Consider the following 22,895-nt stretch of genomic DNA (forward strand, 5'->3'; position numbering starts at 1 on the left):
GTCTTCATTTAAGGCTCCATTTGTGCAAAGCACTGTCTTCTTTCGTAGTGCAGTGAAGTAACAGAAGCCATATGGCCTCCTACACTTCCTGTAATATATAACAATTTGGCAGGATGACCGCAAATGAATCATTCTACCAAACTAGTTCAGAATTTAGAGATCAAAACACATCTCAGACTTTTAACTGCTTTGAACTTTAGACCAAAATCCTCTTGGTTTGAGTGACTCTGTACCTTAATTGTGTTTATTTTATTATAACAAATAATTGGACATTCTGTTGTATCACTATTGAAACAGTCGTAACACTGCTGAAACTTTTCCTAATGTTTCAGTAGTGACTGTTTTGGTAGTGACAATTTTAGCTCATTTTGAGCAGAATTCAAAAACACTAGCCAGTACATGACTAACAAACACAGCTTTAAAGAGTTGTACATAAATAATCATAATATTTTTCATTAAAACACAAAAAAGCTTTCATAATTGAAGCAATGTTTTTCAGTAGTGACAATTCTTAAAGTTCAACACTGACGTTGAGACTCACAATTACTTCAAAAACAATGGGATCTTCCTGCTCTAAAATGCAGGGGTGTGGCTAAAATAAGGCTTAGATTAAAAAAAAACTATAATTTTTTTTTTTTTTTAATTTTTTTTTTATGTAAAAAGTAAACTTATAGTAAATATAAATGTTTCTACTTCAACTTGAAAGAAGTATTATTGAAGTAATATTTGCATAAGTGTAAAGCCAATAGGCATGCTTGTTCCAGAATCTAGACTGCTGATTGGCTGTCTAAATGACATCCCACATGAATGTGATTAACATCAGTGCTTCTTGATAAGTCTGTCATCCACTGTGGTCACTAAACATACTCAGCTTAAACACTCATACTCATTTGTGGTGTAAGCCACACCCTTTTTCAGTTTACAAAAGGATAATTCCACAGATTTTTCAGATTTTCTATGTAAACACAAATATAAACGGTCATTCAGAGTGGTTTGGTGTGAAATGGTTCATTTATTTTTTTACAATGGTGGTGATAGGAACCAGGGGTCACTGTGTCTACAGCACAAATATAGACATTTTATTAACTATCCAAAATCACCAGTTAACCTACATGTGTCTTGTGAGTTTTTAAGTGGAATATTGATGGTAAAATAGTGGGAAATCAGAATATTTTCTTTTCTACCTTATAATTTGCTACATGCACATCTCTACCCTGAACATGCTTTAAAAGATATGTTTAGGCAACGATTATCTAAAATCTACTGCAAAACAGTGCCATCGGCATCGGGCAGCATATCCATAACTGTTTACTATAATGACTTTGTGATTGAGCTTTTAGAGACGTTTAATTGTTCAGATGTCTGAACTATTCTTACTGTTTCTTCAGACCAGAGCACATCACATGACCACTCTAACAACTCTGAATGATTTTGTTTACACCTTTAAAGAATTAATAATGCAAAAACTTAGTGGAATTGCCCTTCAAAAAATAAAACTTTTGGAAAAAAGATGAGATATCTGGTACAAAAAATTCGAACGATAGCCCTATTGCTGAACGTTGCACTTCCCAGACTAAAGAAAATGTAATTGGGAGCATCGGATTATGACCGAACACAAAGGAAAGCAGAGTAAGTTTTGTGTATTTTTGTCTTTTACCAGACCAGAAAATTAATGAATGTGTTCTCTTTGATTGTTGCTCTGTTGATGTTACAACGGCTGCTGCACTGCATACAGTTTTAATTTCATATTTGCTGCAAAGTGTCTATTGTATTTTTAATTCTTGTGTTAAACATATATCAAAGCAAACACTCGACTGTGGGTTTAGCAGAGACAGAAACTATGATGCTGCTTCTTGGAGCTGACATGGCATATTTCTGTGTAATTAGCCTAAAGAGTCTAATGTTTTATTCATCGGCCATCGACTCTATCTCATTGGCCCAGAGGCTCAGCAGTGACTCATCAATGAATAAAACATTGGCGCGTTTGGTGGAGGGTGTTTGTACATTTACATAGTGTAGTTTACAGGCAAAGTCAGTGAGACAAGGACTCGAGCACTTAGGGGATTGGAGGTGTGAGAAAATGAATGTAAGTTTTGCTAATGAGTCTTTTTATGCCAGGGACCAATTAAGAGTTGATTAGTTGGGCGAAACTAATTGCGCCTGTGTTTGCGAGAGTAGAGGATTAGAATTGTCACAAAGTCACAGAAACAGTCTCGGAGAACATTGTGCTTACGTGTTACGCCGTTTTACTTACAATGCTCTCATTTGAATTTGGAATATACTTGAAAATATTACATGGTGCTTGAATAAAGAAGATGCACTTACTGAATGTGTGTTTGTATGTGTGCAGTATCTCTTTCCAGATTCACCCGGGGATAAGTCTGACTCAAATGAAGCCAAAGCAACCCACTCCAACCCAGGGGGAAAGAATGACCAGGACAAAGACACTGAGGACTATGTAAGTCCTGCCTTTTAGCCTCATAAAAGGGCCTTAATTCATCAAAGTGGCATGAAAACTAGAGCCAGACAGATTTTACAACCAGGACTATTTTGATAAGACAAAAAATCCAATGTACGCTATTTTTCAGATGTAGTCAATCAGTCAAGACACGTTTGGTGTCCAGATTTGGCTTCTTTACTTTTAAACTGTGGAGCTACAAGGCTGGTGTTGCAAACAAGCACTAGAAGTCAATAGTCACCCAAATCTTTTCCATATATACATCCACAAAACCTCAACCTGCTTAAAACGCATGCAGCTCTTCATTAAGGTTGCAGGCTTCACAGTGCGGTTTAGGACACAGAGTCCTTACTCATCAAAGCTGTGCCTGTTCAAATCTGATTGTAAAATGTGCAGATGTAAATTTCACAGACAATTTTTTTTCACTCCTCACCTTCATCTTTGCTGTATCTGTAGGATCAATTGTATGTCTGGTAGGAGTGCATGTGAATTTGAGCATAATCTTTTAAAGGCCGGAAAAATGCTTGATTTGCAGTTAATTAATGAAGATTATTATCAGTAGCAGCAATAATATCAGTAATAACAATGAAAATTTAAAATAACAATGATAATTCTAATAAGTTTGCACAGAGAAGTGGGTGTATTTATTTTTACATGCACTGATATAAGTGAATGCTTTGTTTACGTTCAGTTTAAAGCCTTTCTTATGTTCAAATTGCATTCAATTTTAAGGCTTCTGCTTTTTACTACAGTAAAAAACTACCTTCCTAAAATACAAAACATAGTACAGTAGAAGCTCATATACTGCAGTATTAGCGCTCAGACAGCCAGTGTTTTATGAAGACTATCACGTTACACAATCACATCACTCTACTATCTAAAAAAAAAAAGGCTACATTTTGTTAATTTCACATTTTATTCTTTTGAATTTTTGTCATTTTAACACTATAAACATATTTAAGCTCTGGGCAGTAGGGGGCATTGCACCTCCTGTTTCACCTCAAACTCAAACTGCATATGGGGACAACCATTGGCTCACGAGCTGCTGAATACTAATTAGGGTGTGCTTAATGTAAGTTGTATGTATAGTGGAGCCAATTTAGGCATCTGTTAAAGATTAAATGTAACAGAAAACAAGTGCGGGCACTTGTTTTCACGCACTGAAGCTGATTCATCAAATGTGCCAAATCGCCAGATCAACGCTTGTCTTGTCGCCATATAACAGTTTCCTGATTTAGAGGCGGAGTAGCTTGTTCATCATTCAATCTGCGCCCGTTTCTATGCAGCTTTAATGAATAACGGCCAGTATGAAAAAATGTAACAAAACTTTGCTGAGATCAACGGGCAGAACGAAATAAAAACTAAAGTGGAGCTAAATAAAAACTATTCTACAACTCTTCCTTTTCAGAAAATAAAAACAGAACCTAACCAATTAATGCTCTCTTAAAAATGTATGAAACAACTGAAATTGAAAAACAAAAGAACGCAACAGTCTAAGCGGTGGCCTTCTCATCAAGAGATTGTGAGTTCGATACCTGGTGACGCTACAGCCATCTGTGGCTGAGAGTCCAAGAGAGCACAGTTGACCTTGTTCTGGGTGGGTAGAATGGCCCCCTCGTTCCCCCCATCACTCAGCGTGATTCTATCCAACACGGAGGTCTGTAAGCTGACCTAAAAGAACTGGTGGTTAGTGTTCTCCTCCAAGCGTGTTCAGCTGTCCAATGGGTTTGCGTTAGTATCAGTTCGAAAAGATGTGGTGGTGCTTCGCAGGTCTCAGAGGAAGCCTGTGCCAGCCTTCACCCCCCTAGCGCTGGTGGTATCTTGTGACTGGGGGAGTCCTATGTAGTGGGTGGAAAAGAATGCGTCTAAATTAGGAAGAAAATTGGGAAAAATAAACCTGATTTGGTGTTCAGAGTGACCAGTTCAGCCTCTGTTCCTGGGACGGAGACTATTGAAAGCAAGGGGGTTTTAATAGCTTTAAAGGTTTGCTACGATATAAGACAAGCTACTAACTATTAGTGTTTTATCAAGCTAGATTTCTGCAACAGTGTGCAAACTTCTCTACGTCAGATTCTTGAAACTGTCATGCAACAGAATCAAATGCTGATTTGAGCTGATTCTGCTTCAAGCTGCCTGCCTGCCAGGACCTTATTTACACATCATTTGCAAATGACCTACCCCAGTTTACCCACATATGCATATCCTTTACATGAAACACACTCTAATTCATGCAGAGGTGAAAGTGAGCCAATAAGAGGAAAGCACTCAGCAGGATCATAAGCCAGTGGTTGACCTGTTTGAAAAATCCACCCAGTCATTGAAGACTCTTCCAAGAATCTTCCAGAGCTGCCAAATCTTCCATGACTGCATGGCTCATGAAGAACTAATGAGCTAATAAAGAACTTAATAAAGACTTAATAACAATAACTTTTTAAAGAACTAATACAGAATTAATGTTCACGAGCTACATGTTGACAACATTCAAGCCGAATTTTCTCCTGTTTTTTTGTGTGCACTGAAATTATCACTGATATCTTTTATTTTTATAGTTACTACTGATATCATTAGTACTATTGATAATGATCTATTTCAGGTTGATAAAATATTATGCTCGAATTTACCCTCTTTCTGACTAGGCATGCATATGGATACTAAATGAAACTGATGACGAAACTGTGTGTAAAATTTGCGTACATTCATTTTATGATCAAATTTGATGGTACCTGATTTTGATGAATAGGGGCCATTATCAGCCTAATCTATGGGTCAGTCCAGCCTTGGCAGTTACATGAAGCAAACCAGTCATTACAAAGCTATTGCAAGAACCTTTAAGGCTCTGAATGGATTTTCTGATATTTGATGTATTACACATTCAGACACTAATGCCATTTGTTTCAGAAGACTGCTGAAGTGTTTACTAAATCAATGGTCAACTGAATTAATGTAGTATATCTTTTTACACGGTGTGCTGATTTTTTTTGGTTATAGTTGTTTTTGACTGTTAATGAAAGAAAGGCGTGAACTCATTTGATTGCGAAAGGCATTATTTTATAACTGATAACAGCATGAGTGTTATGCCAAGCCTGTTCAGGGCATTCTCATACAGTCAGGTTATTTATTATGTACAGTTAATACCAAAGGATAAACACAGTAAAGTAAAATCAATAACCCTTTATTTGGAGTAGTACTTTGTAGATGATTCATAAACTCTTACCAGATTATCAGTAACACATCAACAACATATCAGTGAAGCAGCAGTAGTGAAGCATCTGAATACACTGAGGTAAATATCTTGTAGATGTTCTGTTGATACATTACTTACATTAAGTAGATGTATTGTTAATATGTTACGTCCATTACGCAAAACCTAACCCTAACCCTGGCCCTAATCCTAACACTAACCTTAACCTCAACCCAGAACTTAATCCTGACCCTAACCCTGGCCCTAATCCTAACCCTAACCTTAACCTCAACCCAAAACCTAATCCTAACACTCATGTGTTTTTGACATGTAACTGAGAGTCTGTTTTGTGTTTGTTACATCTAAAAAAAACAGTCAAAATAAAGTGTCACCATAAAATCAAGTAAATAAATGATCATGTCTAACATCTCATTGGTGATAGTCTTTGTCTTTGTCACCGTTAACTTGTTAAAGTCTGCATCAGAGTAGTTAGGCATTGGTCATAGTAAAATGGATCAGCATGTGAAATTGGAGCTTTCTGTGTGCTACTGTGTTTCCTGTCACTGTATAGAAGAAGCGCCATGCTGCCTTTATTGTTGTTATGCACTGCGATAGTTTCTGAGTGAATGTGAACGCAAAATTCACATTGCAGACAAAAATCTATGAAGCTACGTTAAATCAGTTTTTTACTTGTCACAATAAATGTGAATTCAGCACAGAGAACCATTGTATAATGGATTATATATATATAGATATTGTATAATGCATTAATAGAGAAGAGTAGATTATCCCTTGATTGGCCAGAAGCTGCTGGCTCTTCTATAACTATAGAATAACTCATCCAGTTGCATTGTGGCCCATGTAGTTAGTGAATAATAAGCCTTTAAGTATAAGCCTGGGATTTTAAGGCGTTAAATGGCAGAAAAAATAAATGAAAGCCCAAAGTCTGCCCAAAGACTAAAGTACAACAAACAGATTTTTTTTCTGTTTGGTAAAAAAATAGCTCATCTTTGGTGCCAAGCTGCTTTGTGGTGCTGCCTATGCAACTAATATTTGATTTTTTTTTTTTAATAACCTTTGAATTTCATATCGCTAATGTTAATCAAAGTCCGAATTTGGTAAAAAAAAAAATCCCAAAAATACTTCAGACAATAAATTCTCAAATCTCACATACATCCACAAGATACAGACATATATCTGTAATTTGACTTGATCTGAATCAGATCGTACCATTTTTAATCCATCTCCTTGTAGTTTTTGTGTGGAAATGGAACAATGAAGTAGAGCAGTAATGCTTGGAATGTAGATCTATGGCTACAGAGTGGCTTCCCATTGATAGGTATTGGGGTCTCCTAGGCAGCACACACTGTGTGTGTGTGTAGGGTGGTTGGTATAGTGCACCTCTGCCTTCTGTGCTGTAGACGGTTCAATCCCCTGCCTGGGTAAGCACCCTACACTATACCAATAAGAGTCCTTGGGCAAGACTCCTAACACTACCTTCGCCTTCCTGTGTAAAATGATCAAATTGTAAGTCGCTCTGGATAAGAGCGTCTGCCAAATGCTGTAAATGTAAATGGTTGATGGTGATGTGTTGAGATATTGGCCTATTGTATCACTTCATGAGAAACTGAATAGAATGTTAATGTTTTGTGAATTTTTTAATTTTCCAAAAAACGTCAACAAAAGAGAAAAAAGGGAACAATAAGAAATTGGACATTGTAGTTTTCAGATTTCTACTCTAAGAACCTCGATAATAAAGGAAATTAAAAAGAAATCAGTACAGGCTTAAATGGGTTAATAATACTAATGCTCAAAACACAGTACTAAAACCCAGAGGCTGAAGAAAAGACATCTTAACATCAAACTATGCTCTTCAACTCATCTCTCCAGAACCTGTTTAACCTCCTGAAGTCGGCTCCATCTGACAGCCTGACCTACCGGCTGGCCTTGTGCATCTGCTTGGTCAACTTCTACCATGGCGGCGTGAGGGCAGTGGCCCACTTGTGGCAGGAGTTTGTGCTGGAGATGCGCTATCGCTGGGAGAACAATTACCTCATCTACGGGTAAAAACTTTCAAAGGAGAATCTTTCTTGTCGGTTATGTATTTATTTTTATTTATGTAGTATTATATTGATCAGATCACGTGTGTTTTCTTCATCTGTGTGCTAATGCTTCTGAGACCTGCCCCTAACTGCCCCCAGCAGACCACGACTTAAAGATCGCCACTGTAATTTGAAAGTTCCAGTTACCCTTTGGATTTTGTTAAAATTTCATAATGAACCGATCAACAGAAATGGTCCAAAATTACTTAGAAAGTAGTCTTGTTTCTTTAACTTCCATCACAAGTTAGGAAGTTTTTTCGTTCTCCTGTGAAATTACCAGTTTGGAGATACAAAGGTTTGTTCCTACAGCGAGAATGTGCTTATTTATAGGCCAAAACTTTGTAAGCAACACTACATAAAGTAAAGCGATAACATAAAGCAGTGGTTATTAACATAGAACAAAAGAGTCTGGCCAAGTATCTGCAGCAACAGTGTCTGCACTAACTGATTGTTAATGAGTTTAGCTCCTGGTGATTCTCCTGCAGAGTTTTATTGCAGCTCTAATCAGATCCACCTGATTCCCGCATTCAGAAGCTCCTCAAAGCTTGATCAACCCCAGGCGTGTTAAATTAGGAATTGTAAAGAATTAAAAACTGTTCAATGTAAGAAACTGTTATCATCAAAAAGTGAAGGTTTTTCCCAAATAATACAGTAAAGGAACATCACTGCGGACTAGGGCTGGGATATAAGTGATTTTGAAAAATTGATAAATCAAGGCAAAATTATGTGTAAATATTGATATTCTCATTATTTAAAACACATGAGTTTGTTACAGTAACATATTCAGTTAGTCTAGCAAAGTTTCCATTTGTGCCAGAAGGGGTGTCAACGCCCAAGGCCTTTTCACACTGAGTTTTACATACACAATTGCATCTTTCACATCTGAGCTCGTGTTTGTTCCTGTGGCTTGTTCAGTCCTTTTAATGCTCCGATTTCCAACTTAAGTAGAGGCCCAAACTCCATCTTACACACAGCGCTGCAGCAGAGCTTCGGCCCCTTTGAGTTGGTGATGAACTTATTTAGCAGAATGGGCTGTTACCCAGTACATTGTGTCTTTGAGTCGCACTGGCTAAAAGGCAAAACAATAGCTTTGTTGTTTATACTGCTCAATGAATCCTTTTCTTCTTCCTTGTTGTTTTCTTTTCGTGAGTGTTTAATACAAAAAGTGTGTTACTAGTTCGATCCTCGGTGATACCATAGTCATCTGTGGCTTGGAGTCCAACAGAGCATAACTTTTCTCACTCTCTCTGGGTGGGCAGGGCGGTCCTCCCTCTCCCCATCACTTACCACGATGCTAGCCATTGCAGTCATCCGTTAGCTGACATAACAGACTTGGTAGTTAGTGTTCTCCTCCAAGCGTGTTGAGCTGTCTAATGATGCTGCGGTTGCAGCAGTGATGCTTCGCTTGTCTCAGATGCTAACCTCATCGTGAGACCTAGAACTGGCAGTGACTAAACTGAGGAAAATGAGTTAAAAAAAGTTAAGATATTGTGAGTGAATTAGAACGAAAATTGTAGTGTGTAAAAAAAGCACATCTGCTTTTTTATTCGTCTGTAAAATTTGACTCGATGTGAAAAGTCCAAGCAACAGCTGAACATTAAACAATAAATTCAACCCTGTTATCAGTAAGTGGTCCCAGCCCTACTGCAAACCAGTGGAATATTTTGGAAAAAGCATGCTTGGTTAAACTATGTTCGTAAACATGTTGTGTTGATTTTTGGCCAGTTCACCTAATTCTTAAACATGTCTGAAATGTTGAGTCTTGCCTTTTGGCCTGTAGTGTATATCTCATTTAGAAATGGACCAGGCCGGTTACACCCTCTCTAAAACCGATGTGGACATGGAATGAATTTTACAAGATACATCAATACCATTGCATAAAGTATTAGCAACACTGGGCTAACAGACAGGTGGTATCCAAAACAGGCAATCTAAAAGACTTAAATCCTCATCAACAGACCCTGCAAAGCCTGAAGCTGTCCACACTCCAACCTTTATCTCCTCATCCCATCCCGGCCTTAAGCAGTACTAACCTTAAACTGTGCAATATCTTGGCAAACGAGGTGTTTAATTCCTGCTGTATGCCAGTAGCGTCTGGCTGCTGCGGATGTCCCTGCAGTGTCTGCAGGGAGAAGGCTGCGGATGTCCCACTCATTGATAAAGTGGCTGGAGAAACAATACCCGGCCCGCAGACGCTAGCTCCCTCCGGTGCTCCATCTTGCCATGTCATTGTGTGCAAATGAGAGCCGACGTTTGCGTGAATACGGGGCTGGTCCAGCACTCGTCCCTGACGATGGAGCGCCTGTTTGCATGAAGAATGCCTCAGTGGATGTGAGGGATAGGCCTATTGTGCCATGAATGGTGTGCGTATTAATGGTTTATCAGCAGCGTGTCAGCTAATGGTGTTTTTGTTCCATTTTGGTATTTTCAGGTTGGCTGCTGGTCCCCCTGATCTCAGATGTTGCCTCCTCCACCAAAAACTCCAGGTAAACAAAGACTATTTGCAGTGCAGTTTGGTTGCTGTTTTTTTTTTTTCTTTTTGGCAAAAGAAATCATGATAAATATACATAATTTTGAGGGTTCCCAAGTGGCGCAAGCATCTAAGAATTTGTCTTATCATAGGAAATATAGAGTTCGAACCTATGGTTTATTGCTTACTGTAGCCCGGAATTCAACAAAGCACCATAATTTTTTTCTGTGGTGGTCATTTAGCATGTTTTGACAAATTTAGGTTTGTCAGAACACCGCCGAACATTTTACTGTCGCAGCTCTTCACATTCGCAGGCCACATTTGAGCCAATTAAATGGTTATTAGTCAAATAATTCACATTAATAATCAACTATCAGGTTATTTGTTTTTTGCACTTCTAATGCTTTTTAATTTTTCTTTTTCCATTGAAGTATTTTAGACAGCACAGCGGTTATTTTCCAGTACGATACTAAAGAAGCAGACTTGAGACACCAAACTTGTCCTGGCTGATTAGCTACATTCGTGAGAAAACTGTAAATTAAATTTTTTGGCGAACGTTCGCTTTCAAACTTCACCTGAGGCCTTTGTGTGACTCAGAGCCACCTGAATCACTTAATGGAAATTTAAATCGCGTGATACCGAGACATTCAGGGTAGTAAATCTACCTCATTAAAAGTGGAAGCACCCTAGAACAGTAGCTAAATGGGTCTAAATAGCACACTGTACCTCATACATTGCAGTCCTCAATAGATTTACAGCTTCACAAAGGCTTTAAACTGGACTTTTTTTTGCACCTCCAACATTAGTCACAATACCCACGTGTTTATTACCACAGCCCTTATTTAAGACTGAGGTCCAGTGCGGCCTCTGATGACCATTTCCCTGCTATTCCAGCGACATTCGTCTGAGTCAGAGATGCAGCAGCTCGCTTTGTTATTTACTCACCCACGCCATACCTGCGGGAGAGGGAGAGGGAGAGAGAGAGTGAGAGAGAGAGAGAGAGAGAGAGAGAGTGAGAGAGAGCGACTGTAATAAAGCCATCCAGAGGGAAAAGAAAGGAAGCAGAGAGAGAGAGAGAGAGTAATATGTGTCTGGGTAGCTGAAGCAGAGAAAGCCTCTTTATCTGCAATCACCTCAATAAAATGGGGCGTCCAGACGGGACCCGTGGTCATAAAGTGAGTGGCATAAACCAAGCAGCCATTACGCTTCATTCTCACTCTCGTCTCTTTCTCGCACTCTTTCACACCCACTCTCTCTCTGTCTGTCTCTCTCACTCAGCCCATCTCTTTATGCATTTATGGAAGTTAATGGTGCCTCATGCGCTGTATTGTGCCACTTCTCGAGAAGAGTGAGGGATGAGGGTGATGCGGCTAAATTCAAATATTTGAATTTTTTTAGATATAAAACAATTCTGAAGTCAATTTTACAGAAAGAGACTGGTATTCCAAAATACTCAGACGCATGAGCCCTGCAGTGGCTCAGTGAAGTACTGCCAGCTCAGTAGTGTCCAGTGCATAAGCTAGGATGACTTCAGCTTCAGAATGTAATACATTGAAAAAAACAGAGACCACCACTGAGTTCATTTAAATTCCAGTCAAAATGCCCATTAGGTACTGGTCATTCATTTTTCAGGAAGTATTTCTGAGGAGATTACATATAAGATAATCCACTTGCTTAAGAAAGGAGAAAGTCAAAGTAAATAAGTGGGAAGAAAACAGGATTTTCCAAAACTGGAGTTCAAAAATGTATTAAAATCTACAGAGAAAATGAGACTCCTAACAACCACCTGCAAGACTTGTGTCGGGTGATTTTTGGTTCTGTCGCACCGACCTGTATTTGAAGGACAAAAAACTGTTAACGTTGAAGTGGGAGAGCATTAAGTGTCTGTGCGGCGTTATACCTTTAATTACAGTTTAGTGTATTAAACAGTATTGTTCAGTAGGATAACATTTACAGTGGATGAAGGTAACGCAGATGGATTTATTAACAGTACATAACCAACTTGCATGTTAGAATTGAGTGAATAATGTGATGAGGCAATATGACGAATACCACATTGTTATATACAGTACCAAAAAAGGGTTCTTTGGCTTGTAACAAAGGAGGAACCCCTTTTGGTGCTATATAGAAGCCTTTTCAAAAAGGTTGTACATAGAACCGTCTACAGCACATTCTCCATCAATCTAAAGAACCCTTTCACGACACAATGAATCCTTTAATCATGCGATAATCATAATCACTCATTCTTTGAGTGATAATGGTTCTATATATAACCTATTTCTTTACCAAAGAATCCTTGAAGAACCATCTTTTTTTCTAATATTATCTGATAGATAGAGAGAGAGCGAGGTAGGACCTCCTGTCTCTCCCCAGAGTCCCCTTCTCTCAGGGTTCCTTTCGCTCTCCAACCCTCTACCCTCTGACCAAACTCAGAGTTCCTTCACCTTTTATCTTGACCAAACTATTATTATTTCGGAAAAATCATAAAGTGACCACACATTGAAAACATCCCCAAACCTGAAAGAGTACCACCAAGTCTCTGAAATGTAGATGCTGATAAGAACTGTTCGTTTGGTGTGGGAGTACAGCAGCTCCTCCCAAGGCGTGGTAGAAACCTTACACATACCAGCTTTTTACAGTCCTACACCTGGTAGACCACCAAAACTGTCCTCATCAGATAAACAGCACTTAAAGCTTTCATCTTTGAGAGAGAGGAAAAAATCAAGCTGCTTCAGATCTGAAAACATCCACAGGTGTTTCTGTCCATCCTTCCACTGTGCGAAGGCAACTCAGCACTATGGGTCTGAAAGGATGTGTAGCTGTTCAAGAAGCTCTTACTGAGAAAAGGAAACAGACGCATCAAACAAAGAAGATGAACAATGGACTGACCACACCAAAGTCCAGACCTCAACATCACTGAATGCGTTTGGGATTATTTGGAATCATCCGAAACAGAAAATGCAAAGCCAACTGAAAGCTGTAATAAAGACAAAGAGTGAAAATGATGAAAAAATTGATATAATATTTAGTTATTAAGGCTTCTATGTTATTTTTAATTAAATATGTTTTCTGCAATTTTGCCATTTTGACTAGAAATGAAATAAATGGTTTTAGAAACTAAATAAATGGTTTTCTCAGTAGTGTAAATATACAAACTGTAGCAAAGGGACCAAAAAATGCCCTGTCTTATGAAACATTCCCAACCTGATTGGCAGTTTAAGTCTTAATTCACATTTAGGACTAATCGTGCACGTCATTTAGAAGACTTGACAATTTTTCAAAAAAAAGAAAAAAGTCATGGCAGTCATTTTAGAGGCACGTGTTAAACACATCAGGTGTGTTGTCATTCCGAGCTTTGAAAGCCGATGTCAAAGAAGGGTCACATTTATGCATTAAAATTCTGGCAATACTCTGAATATCTTCCGTGCTTTTCTTCAGAGCTCCCTTTAAGATTACTGTGTGCACCTTCAAACCACAGTTCCACAACTATTCTTATTCAAATAGTTTCAATCATTGTTTATCCTTTATTTTAAGATGCGAAGCACCTCATAGACCTGGCATATAACTTATCTACTCACTCATGTCTGTTAGCCCTTATGTGCCTTTTGAAAGGGAAGAAACCGGCATGAACCTACATTAGTAGGATCTCACGAATGCATGTATGTTTGCAGAGTAAACTACCATTGGAAATTGCTTTAACATTTGCAAAGTATCCTGGTCCCGTCTCCCAGCTTTGATATAATACAGGATCAGAACTGAATCGGGCTTAATAACACCCATACACGACTCATTAAAATATGACTGGATCAGATCGAGGCATCTCTAGTTACACTGTAATCATTTTTTTTTTGTCCCCTGCTCTGACACAGATGCTCAACTGCTGCATCGAGCACAAGAGGGCGCGGGACGAGACCCGGAAGGAGAGCGGGCGGGACAGGAAGGACACAACTTCCTACGAGAACGGACTCCTGGGGCCCGAGAGTGCCCGACAAGGGGGTTCCGGAGGGTCTCCTGGGAAGTCCTGGGACTCATGGAGCGACAGCGAGGAGGAATTCTACGAGTGTCTGAGCGACACAGAGGAAATGAAGGAGGTGCCAGCTGAGGGAGCTAAAGGAGCCAAGGTCAAACCAGAGGGTCGCCTGCAGCCCCATGGCAAACTGACCCTGCTCAACTCGGACGAGCCGCTTTACATCCCGATCACTCAGGTGAGTGAATTTTCACAGAGGGTGTCTGCTGGAAGGTTAATAGTCCTGTGGACTGTGTCTGGAATAACGGCTTAAGCTGAGCTAGTTGGTTCCACTCCACTAGCCTAGAACAGGATGTAGTGTTGGATTGAAATATTTGGGTACGGTTGATTGAGTGCATGTTTAAATTAATACAGTCTTAAAGCTTGTGGAATTTGTGGAACATTCTTCTGTCCTTTTGGAAAAGCATCTCAAAACTTGATTGACCAAAGCTTCATCAAGACAGAGTGGCTAGTTTGAAGAATCTAAAGGAGTATAAAAGCAGTCAGTGAAACCCCAGTGAACAACTTTGTGTATTTCTAATACAAAATGCAAGAAAATAATGCATCTGGCTTATCTAGTTGTTGTATTACACACTTCAGATGTTGACTTTTGCAATGAAGTCACAGGTGAAGTTTCCTTCTGATGATGCACCACCACCCCTGTATCAGCTAAACCTTTCTGCAGATCCTTTGCTGTCATATGGGGGTTTTGATTTACCTTTCTGGACAGAATACAAGCAGTTCTCCTCATCTTCCAGGTCTTGCAATGACCTCCACAGTTCCCCTTAACTGCCATTTCTTAATGGCTTGTTACTAAATCTAGCAAGTGATGTTAATGCTACCAAGTCAGTGAAATCCAGTGAATGACTTTGTAGTTTTCTCATAAAATTCTAAGAAAATATGTTAATTTTGCATTTTCACTTAACATACTGATACTCATTACCAAATGTTTCCCGGCTTTTCTTGTACAGCTTACTAAAAAGGCTTAGATCAACATTATCATTTGACACAAAATTAGATCAACTGATCTAAAACATTTCCAGGGGAATGAATCCCAGGAATAGTGTTATTCAAATGAATTCCAGTTAATGTTCTTTATGACACACTTGGTTTTAAGTAAGAATGTCACGTATTTTACTTTCTCTGTAGTTGTTGTTCTAGGCGAATGTGTGGTTTATTTATCTACATTGCTTTTATTGTGCTTTTATTTGAGAGTTTTATTGTGCATTTTTAACATGAATGGCTTTGGCACTAGCAGTATGCACGGATACTCTTGTACTCGGTTAATCGCTCAAGCTCTCTCCGTGAGTTCGATCCCTGGTGATGCTACAGAGCATGAGCGATTAACCGAGTACAAGAGTATCCGTGCATACTGCTAGTGCCAAAGCCATTCATGAGTCCAAAAGACCACAGTTGGCCTCGCTCTCTGGGTGGGTAGGATGCCCCCGCCTTCATCACTCAGCGTGATGCTGGTGGCGGTTGGCGCTTTCCTCCAAGTCCGTTCGGCTGTCCAATGACGTTGTCTGAGCGGCAGTTTGAAAATATGCAGCGACTGGCTTCACAGGTCTTGGAGGAAGCCTGTGCTAGCCTTCACCCTCCTAGCATTGGTAGTATCGTGTTATTGGGGGTGTCCTAACTAGTGGGTAGAAATGGAGACGACTAAATTGGGGAGAAAATTGGGTAAAAAAAAATAAGTAAGTAAAATAAAATAACGTTTGCACATTGTCTGCTGAGAAGACCATGAGTCAGCAACCAGGTTAAATGTAACATAGCTCATTAGCTCATCTAAAGGGGCAGCCTCCGTTACTCATCCAACACAAAGGCCAACACAGTTTCCTTTTGTTTTTAAATAATAATACAGGTTTTCAGATGTTAGCCTCCTAACACCAGTGCTGTCATCTAAAAAGTAAGCCTATAGCCCTATGCTAATTAAGGCAGAAGTCCTTTTTCCCCTTTTTGTTGTTGCTTTTTCCTACCCTGCGGTTCACCGGATGACCGTTCACTAACACGTATGGAAATTCTGATGTCAAAATTAGTCAAAATGTGCATCTCTGTTTTGAACATAGTTATCATTGTTACAGATAGCAATGAAATGCACAGTACTAGGCAGACTCAGCTTCCAAAAACAAGGAGTTGAAATGATATCACAATGTAAGATGAACTCAAGCGCAGCGCATAAAAAGAGTGTCCTGCAGTTAGTCAGCACACAAAAGTAGGGCACAGATGGATAACAGTAGTGTCTGCCAGACTCACAGACTTCTAATGTGAAAGCACATTAGACTTTTTTCATACCTCAAAATATGGAACCTGAAAAAGTTCCATTGCAGTCACCTTTAAAAAAAAAAACATGCTACTTCAGCAAATCTGTTCAGTGGGCCCGCTGCAACAGCTGCACCCACTCTCAGTTAAGATGTTTAAGGTCATCCCAATGGGCATCATTTTGGGGCCTGTAGTGCCTTGGCGCTAAATGGACTTTCCTCCAGTTTTTCAACCAGAGATGTCATGGCATCGTGGATGCACAACACATTGTGGGTGCACAACCTCTGCAACAAACAATTTAAAAAATATATCATTTTCTGCAAATGTTAAGGCACAGTTATTTTATATTTGATTAGCTTAACAATTGGAAAAAACACAATCGTAATTGCAGCATTTGCAAAAATTCAGACTTCCTTCAAAGTCATTATTTAGTGGAATCCCATCTGGCAGGTATCACGGCTTGGAGATGCTTTTTTTAGCCAACTAGGAGTCTTTCTGTGCTTTGTTTTAGGAGTTCACTTGTAGAGCACTTCTACTTGTGCAGTTCTCTTGGGGTTACATGAACCATATATTTAAGATCTACCCACAGATTTTCAGCAGCGTTCAAGTCAGGGAACAGTTGGCCATTCCAAAAGCTTCAGGTTGTGTTTCCTGAAGAAGTTCATGATGGATTTTGAAGTATGTTTTGAATCATTGTCCTTTTGTAGAAGCCAGCCTTTCAGCTTCAGCTTCTTGACTGATTCTGTCACTTTTACCTCTGGAATGTACTGATTTTTAGTGGAATCTGTTCTTCCATCTACCCATGCAATATTTCCTGTGCCACTGGCAGCCACACAGCACCAAAGTATAGCAGGTCCACGCCCATATTTAACACTTGGCAAGGTGTTCTTTTCATCAAGTACTGTTTCTTGTCTCCAAAATGTCTCTGACTTATCTAAATGCTTTTTTGTATACTTCAGATGTTGACTTTTGTGATGAGGTCACTATTCTTTCTGATGATTCTTCCATGCAGATCATTCTTGTACAAGCAACGCTGCACAGTAGAATGGTGCAGCACCACTCCTTCTTGCTGGTCTTTTGCTGTCATATGGTGGTTTTGCTTTGCTTTTCTGGCCAGCATACGAGCAGTTTTATCTACAAGTTTTCATGGGCTTCAGGATCTTGCCTTCCACAGTTCCCCTTAACTGCTATTTCTTAATGACATGTCAGACGTTGGGAATTGTGAGCTGGAAGCACTTTGATATCTTTTTATTGCTTCCTTTATGCTTTGTAGGCATCATTTAGCGTTATTTTCAGATCCTCATCCAGTTGCTGGCCTACCAACAGGAGTTTTTACGAGTTCAATCCCTGGTGATGCTACAGCTGGGAGTCCAAAAGAGCACAGTTGGCCTCGCTCTCTCCCCCATCATTCAGTGCTACGCCAGTCAGCTGATGTAACAGATCTGGTGGTTGGCGCTTTCCTCCGAGCGCGTTCGGCTGTCCAATGATGTCGCGTGAGCGGCAGTTCGAAAAGATGCGGCAGCTGGCGTCACAGGCCTTGGAGGAAGCCAGTGCTAGCCTTCACCCTCCTAGTGTTGGTAGTATCGTGTGATTGGGGGAGTCCTAACTAGCGGGTAGAATTGGAGACAATTGGGTAGAATTGGAGACAATCGAGTAAAACAAAAAAACTAAAATGTTGGCACAGTGTCTGCTGAGAAGACGATGAGTCCTCAGTGTTTAAACACTTTGCTGCAGAGGTTGTGTTACTGCTTTTCACTTCAAAAAATCAACAAAATATGTAACTTGGCCATATAACTATAGGTAGGTGTGCCATTTTGCTTAATATGAGACACAATACTAACTGTTGTGTCCTCACATTCTCTATGCTTCTGTTGCATACATTTAAAACAACAAAATGATGCAGACTTTATTTCATTTTTTATTCTAAAAAGTAAAAAGTGCCTATGCTGAGCCCACTCAGAGTGTTGACTGGGTGCGTCAGATCAAAGGACCCATCCCTGAAATATTCTAAGGGCAGAGGAACCTGCACGCTAGATAATTAGGCAATGAAATGTCAAAAGAAAAAACACATAAAACAAGGTGCTCAAAAGTGCAAAGTAAAGAATGAAAAGAAAGTTCTGATTTTGATTTGATGTAGTATCATCAGGTAACTGTTTTAGATGGCATGGTTTTGCATACCTAATTGAAGGGAATTCCATCGAGGTTTCGAAAGTTCTACATAATTAAAGGGTTAAGATGGAAACAGAGTCATTCAGAGTGGTTTGGTGTGAAATGCTTCATTTTATAGAAACTTACAGAGTGATAAATGTTCACAGTGGTAATGATAGGAACCAGACGTCTGCCTCTAAAAGCTCCCTCACAGAAGGTAATTAAATGAAATGGCTATGAATACAATGGCTGATGCCTAAGACATCACTTTTTCTTAGGTTTGAGAAGGTTTTGGCTTTTTTTTTTAAACCACAGAGGTACATGCAGGAACTTCACCTTCACATTTAGTGGTATTTTACCATTGAGTTCACTGGTGGTGTTGGATAATAAATAAAGTGGTTGTATTTGTGTCTTGCATATCAGATCTCTGGTTCCTATCACCACCGCTGTCTGTGTGTTTTTCTACAGTGATGTGTTTCACATCTTTTCACTTCACATCAAACCACCCTGAATGACTTTGTTTACATCTTAACTGCAATATTGGGCAGAAATTTTGAAAAAATCTTGATTTAATAAATACTATACGATTTCTCTTTTTTTTTTTTCAAGTTTGTTTCAATGTTTTTTTGGGCTGAATAACATCATCACAGGTCATTTTTACTAGTTTTTCACACGATCTGCCATTTTCCAATAGAAGACTCACAAAGACTTACTTCACAAAGAAGAATCACTGTTTTTGAAAAAACAAAAAAAAATTGAGAATTTTCAGTTTCACAGAAAAATGAGTGAAAACAGCAGCAACACTGTTAATCATGAATACTGACATGAAAGATTTTGGGCTAAATAATGTCCACATCCAGTTATGATGGATTCAAGCTGGTGGAATCGTGAGCAAGTTCTTTAAAAGGTTCCAGGGTGCATTATTAGTGGAAATCTCATACTTCTCTCTATTGCCCTGTTTTTCCTCCGTCTCTGCCTCTCTCATTGCTCAATAATTTTGTAGCTCAGTTTTTTTCCTGCTTGTTCCATATTTATTAGACGTTTCCTTCCGTAATCTTTTTTTTTTTAGTCTGCTGTTAAGTCTTAAAAATCTAGATTTAATAATGTTGAGTCACCATTCTATTTAAATGTACTTACATAATTATATACTTTGTTTCAGAAAGAATTTGAATCTTTACTTTTTTAATTTGCTTTGATGTCAAGAAATGACAAAAATATAACAAATGTAAAACATGGTTATTTTTTCTACAAAACAAGGCTACACAACAAGAACTCTTTATTATATTTAAATATTAATAAACTTGCTTGTCTTCGACTTACAAACACCAATGTGCTATACGGGGCTGTTTTCTTCTGTTTTTGCATATTTGTCCCACTTAGTTGTTTCAGATCTTCCAATTAAATTTAATTTACCAGAGAAAATAAAATTTTCAAGTGGTCATTTCATTCAGTGAAGAAAAAAAAAAGACTATCCAACATCAACTGGCTCTGTGTGAAAAATAATTGTGCCCTTAGTTAGTCAAACAATTTACCAAATTCAGTTGATAATTGGAATCAATTCAACTAGACACACCCAGGCTTGATGACTGCCCTGCTGAATCTACACATTACTTAAATAGAACCATCCCAATAATGTGAAGTGTACTGAAAGGTCTCAACAAGCAGCACAGCATGCTGCAACCAAAAGTAACTCAGGAAGACATAAGAAAGGTATCAAAATACATCAGTCTGGAAAGGGTTACAAAGCCATGTCTTAGGGTCTGAGAGAACCACAGTTAGAGCCATTATCTCCAAATGGAGGACACTTAGAACAGTTGTGAGTTTTCCCAGAAATGGCCAGCCTACCCTAAGTTCCTTCAAGAGTGACACAATAACAACTCATCCTGGAAGTTACACAAGAACCCAGACAGACATTTAAGAAATGTCAGCAATTCATGATTCCACCATTAGAAGAAGACGGAAAAAAATGGCATCCATCACATTTGCCAAAAAAGGCCTTGATGACCCCCAAGCCCTCTGGAATAACGTTCTATGGACTGACGAGTCAATTATGGAACTTTTTGCAAGAGAGGTGCGCTGTTACATCTGGCGTAAAGCTAACACAGCATTCCACAAGAAGAACATCAGAACAACAGTGAAACATGGTGGTGGTAGTGTGATGGTATGGGGATGTTTTAGGGCAGCTTGCCATATTTGACAGAACCATGAATTGTGCTTGCTAACAGAAAACCCTGTGGGAGAATGTCCAGTAATCAGGATTTCCAGGATTTTCAGATCAGTCAGTGATCTGAAGCTCAAGCACAGCTGGGTTATGCAGCAAGACAGTGATCTGAATCACAAGCACACGTCCACCTCTGAATGTGCCAAAATGAATATTTTGGAGTGGCCTAATTAAAGTCCTGACTTGAATTGCATTGAGATGCTGTGGCATGACCTTAAACGGACAGTTTAGGCTAGAAAGCCCTTCACTGTGGCTGAAATAAAACAATTCTGCAAAGAAGAGTGGGCCGGAAATCCTTCACAGCAATACAAAAGACTAATCTCTACTATAGGTAGATCAGTTACAGGAAGTTTTTGGTTGCAGTTGTGGCTGCTAAGCGTGATACGGCCTTATGTGTTGCCTTTTTTCCCTTAATAAATGAAATTATTGTTCTGCTTGTCTTATTATCTTTTGTATGAGGTTCCGAAACCATTTACCACAACAAATATGCATAAATAGAGGACAATCAAATACTTTTTCACAGAGTGACAAATTATAGAACATTTGATGGTAACAGAGACTTCTAAGGTTCCTTCAGATTCGTAGGCCTTTGCTTCTTAATTCTGTGGAGTCCCATTTTTTTGTTTTCCTGGCCCCCTCGCCCTGTCCATTGCTCCGACACCCCAGCTGTCCTCACCCTCACACCGTGCCTGTCATCACATCTGAGCGGAAGTGTGCAAGTGTGAGGGGATGGTAATTTAGGGCTTGGTAAGGGGGGAGATAGGGCGGGTTTAGATTCATAGCAGTGGCACTTCAGTTCTAATGAACCTCACGGCTCCCCAGTCTCACCTTCTACCGCTTTAATTAGTCTGCTGGTAAAGTGTTGCAGCGCCGACGCCTCGTCTGGCCCTATTTATACTCTCCACACTTTCTCAGGAGCGCCGCTAATGGCTCCTCTGACTTGGTGCTTTTTTCCCTTTTAATTTTATTAGAACTTTCTCTGAAGTACCCGCCCCAAAACCTTAATACATCAGCTTGCACAGCACCAGCGTGGAAGCTTGCAACAAGCTATTGTTAAAATGACCCATTTGCCAACTAGTGAGACAATTGGATGATGCTTTTTCCACATCTTGATTTTTTTTTCCTTGCATGCAGTCTTTCTTTGCATATAGCTAAACTCAAAGAACATTAGCAGCAAGGGACCTGCATGTTGCCTCGATTCATTACAAGCCACGCTCCCAGCTGTGTTTATTTTTTTTCCCCCCTTTTCACCACCAGTTAAAGAAGCGTCTCGCAGGGAGCTGGCGGTCAGTGGGGTGCTTGTTCCGAAGGCTGGAAGCCCTCGCTGAGCGTCCTCTGTTCTACGCTAATGCAGCGTTGCGTAACCGTACGCGGCTCGCTAGGAAACACAAGGCCTGAGGAAAGCAGAGCTGGCCTCGGCGCAAGCAGCCAGACATAATGGTGCTAATGGTGCTTGCCAGGCGAAGCCTTGTACTCCTTTCATGAAACATGACTGACAAAGCCAAGCAGCTAGATTAGCATTGACGTTGGAGTAGTGAGAAAATGGATGTTGTTTAGATCTGATTATTAGTGAGGAGCTGCATAACTTTTCTGTAAGTTGTAAGAAGTTATTTCTTTAGTTTTTGCTGGACTTACATACTTAATTACATAGCACATGCATTTGCACTCAGTTTCTATTCTGTGTCACCGGTTCAGCTCAACATCAAATTCTTTAGAATAATTTGACATCATAGACAAAATTTGAAGATGGTAACTTTTCTGCACTTCTATTTGTGTGGGATGGATTGAAAATTTCGAGTCTATACTTATAAAGGAGCCTAAAATTAGAGCTGGATGTTATTTATTGCGTTATTCAATAGTCTAGAGCTTTATATCTCAGCCTTGCTGGTTTCAAAGTACTCAGTTTTATGTCATTTTCATGTTTTCAATCGTTTTCACCACAGTACCCAGCATGCAGTAAAGTTAAAAATTGTCATGCAACCAATGGGAATCCCTGTGGTGTCAACCAATCCTGACTGCTAGCCTAGCCAGAAGTGGAAGTTTTTTTTCA

The 22,895-nt window shown here is 39.4% G+C and overlaps 1 protein-coding gene across 2 annotated transcripts in view; it reads left to right on the forward strand.

Moving 5' to 3' along the window:
• rab3gap1 (RAB3 GTPase activating protein subunit 1) overlaps positions 1-22,895 on the forward strand; it is a 103,673-nt gene that overhangs the window by 36,298 nt on the left and 44,480 nt on the right. For both annotated transcript variants that reach the window (XM_036571108.1, XM_036571117.1), the window contains exons 14-17: positions 2,351-2,458; positions 7,530-7,702; positions 10,173-10,227; positions 14,081-14,416. In XM_036571108.1, the coding sequence (XP_036427001.1) occupies positions 2,351-2,458; positions 7,530-7,702; positions 10,173-10,227; positions 14,081-14,416 (672 nt within the window). The remainder of the gene's footprint in view (positions 1-2,350; positions 2,459-7,529; positions 7,703-10,172; positions 10,228-14,080; positions 14,417-22,895) is intronic.

This window comes from Colossoma macropomum, unplaced genomic scaffold (genome assembly GCF_904425465.1).
Source record: "Colossoma macropomum unplaced genomic scaffold, Colossoma_macropomum, whole genome shotgun sequence".
Classification (NCBI taxonomy): Eukaryota; Metazoa; Chordata; class Actinopteri; order Characiformes; family Serrasalmidae; genus Colossoma; species Colossoma macropomum.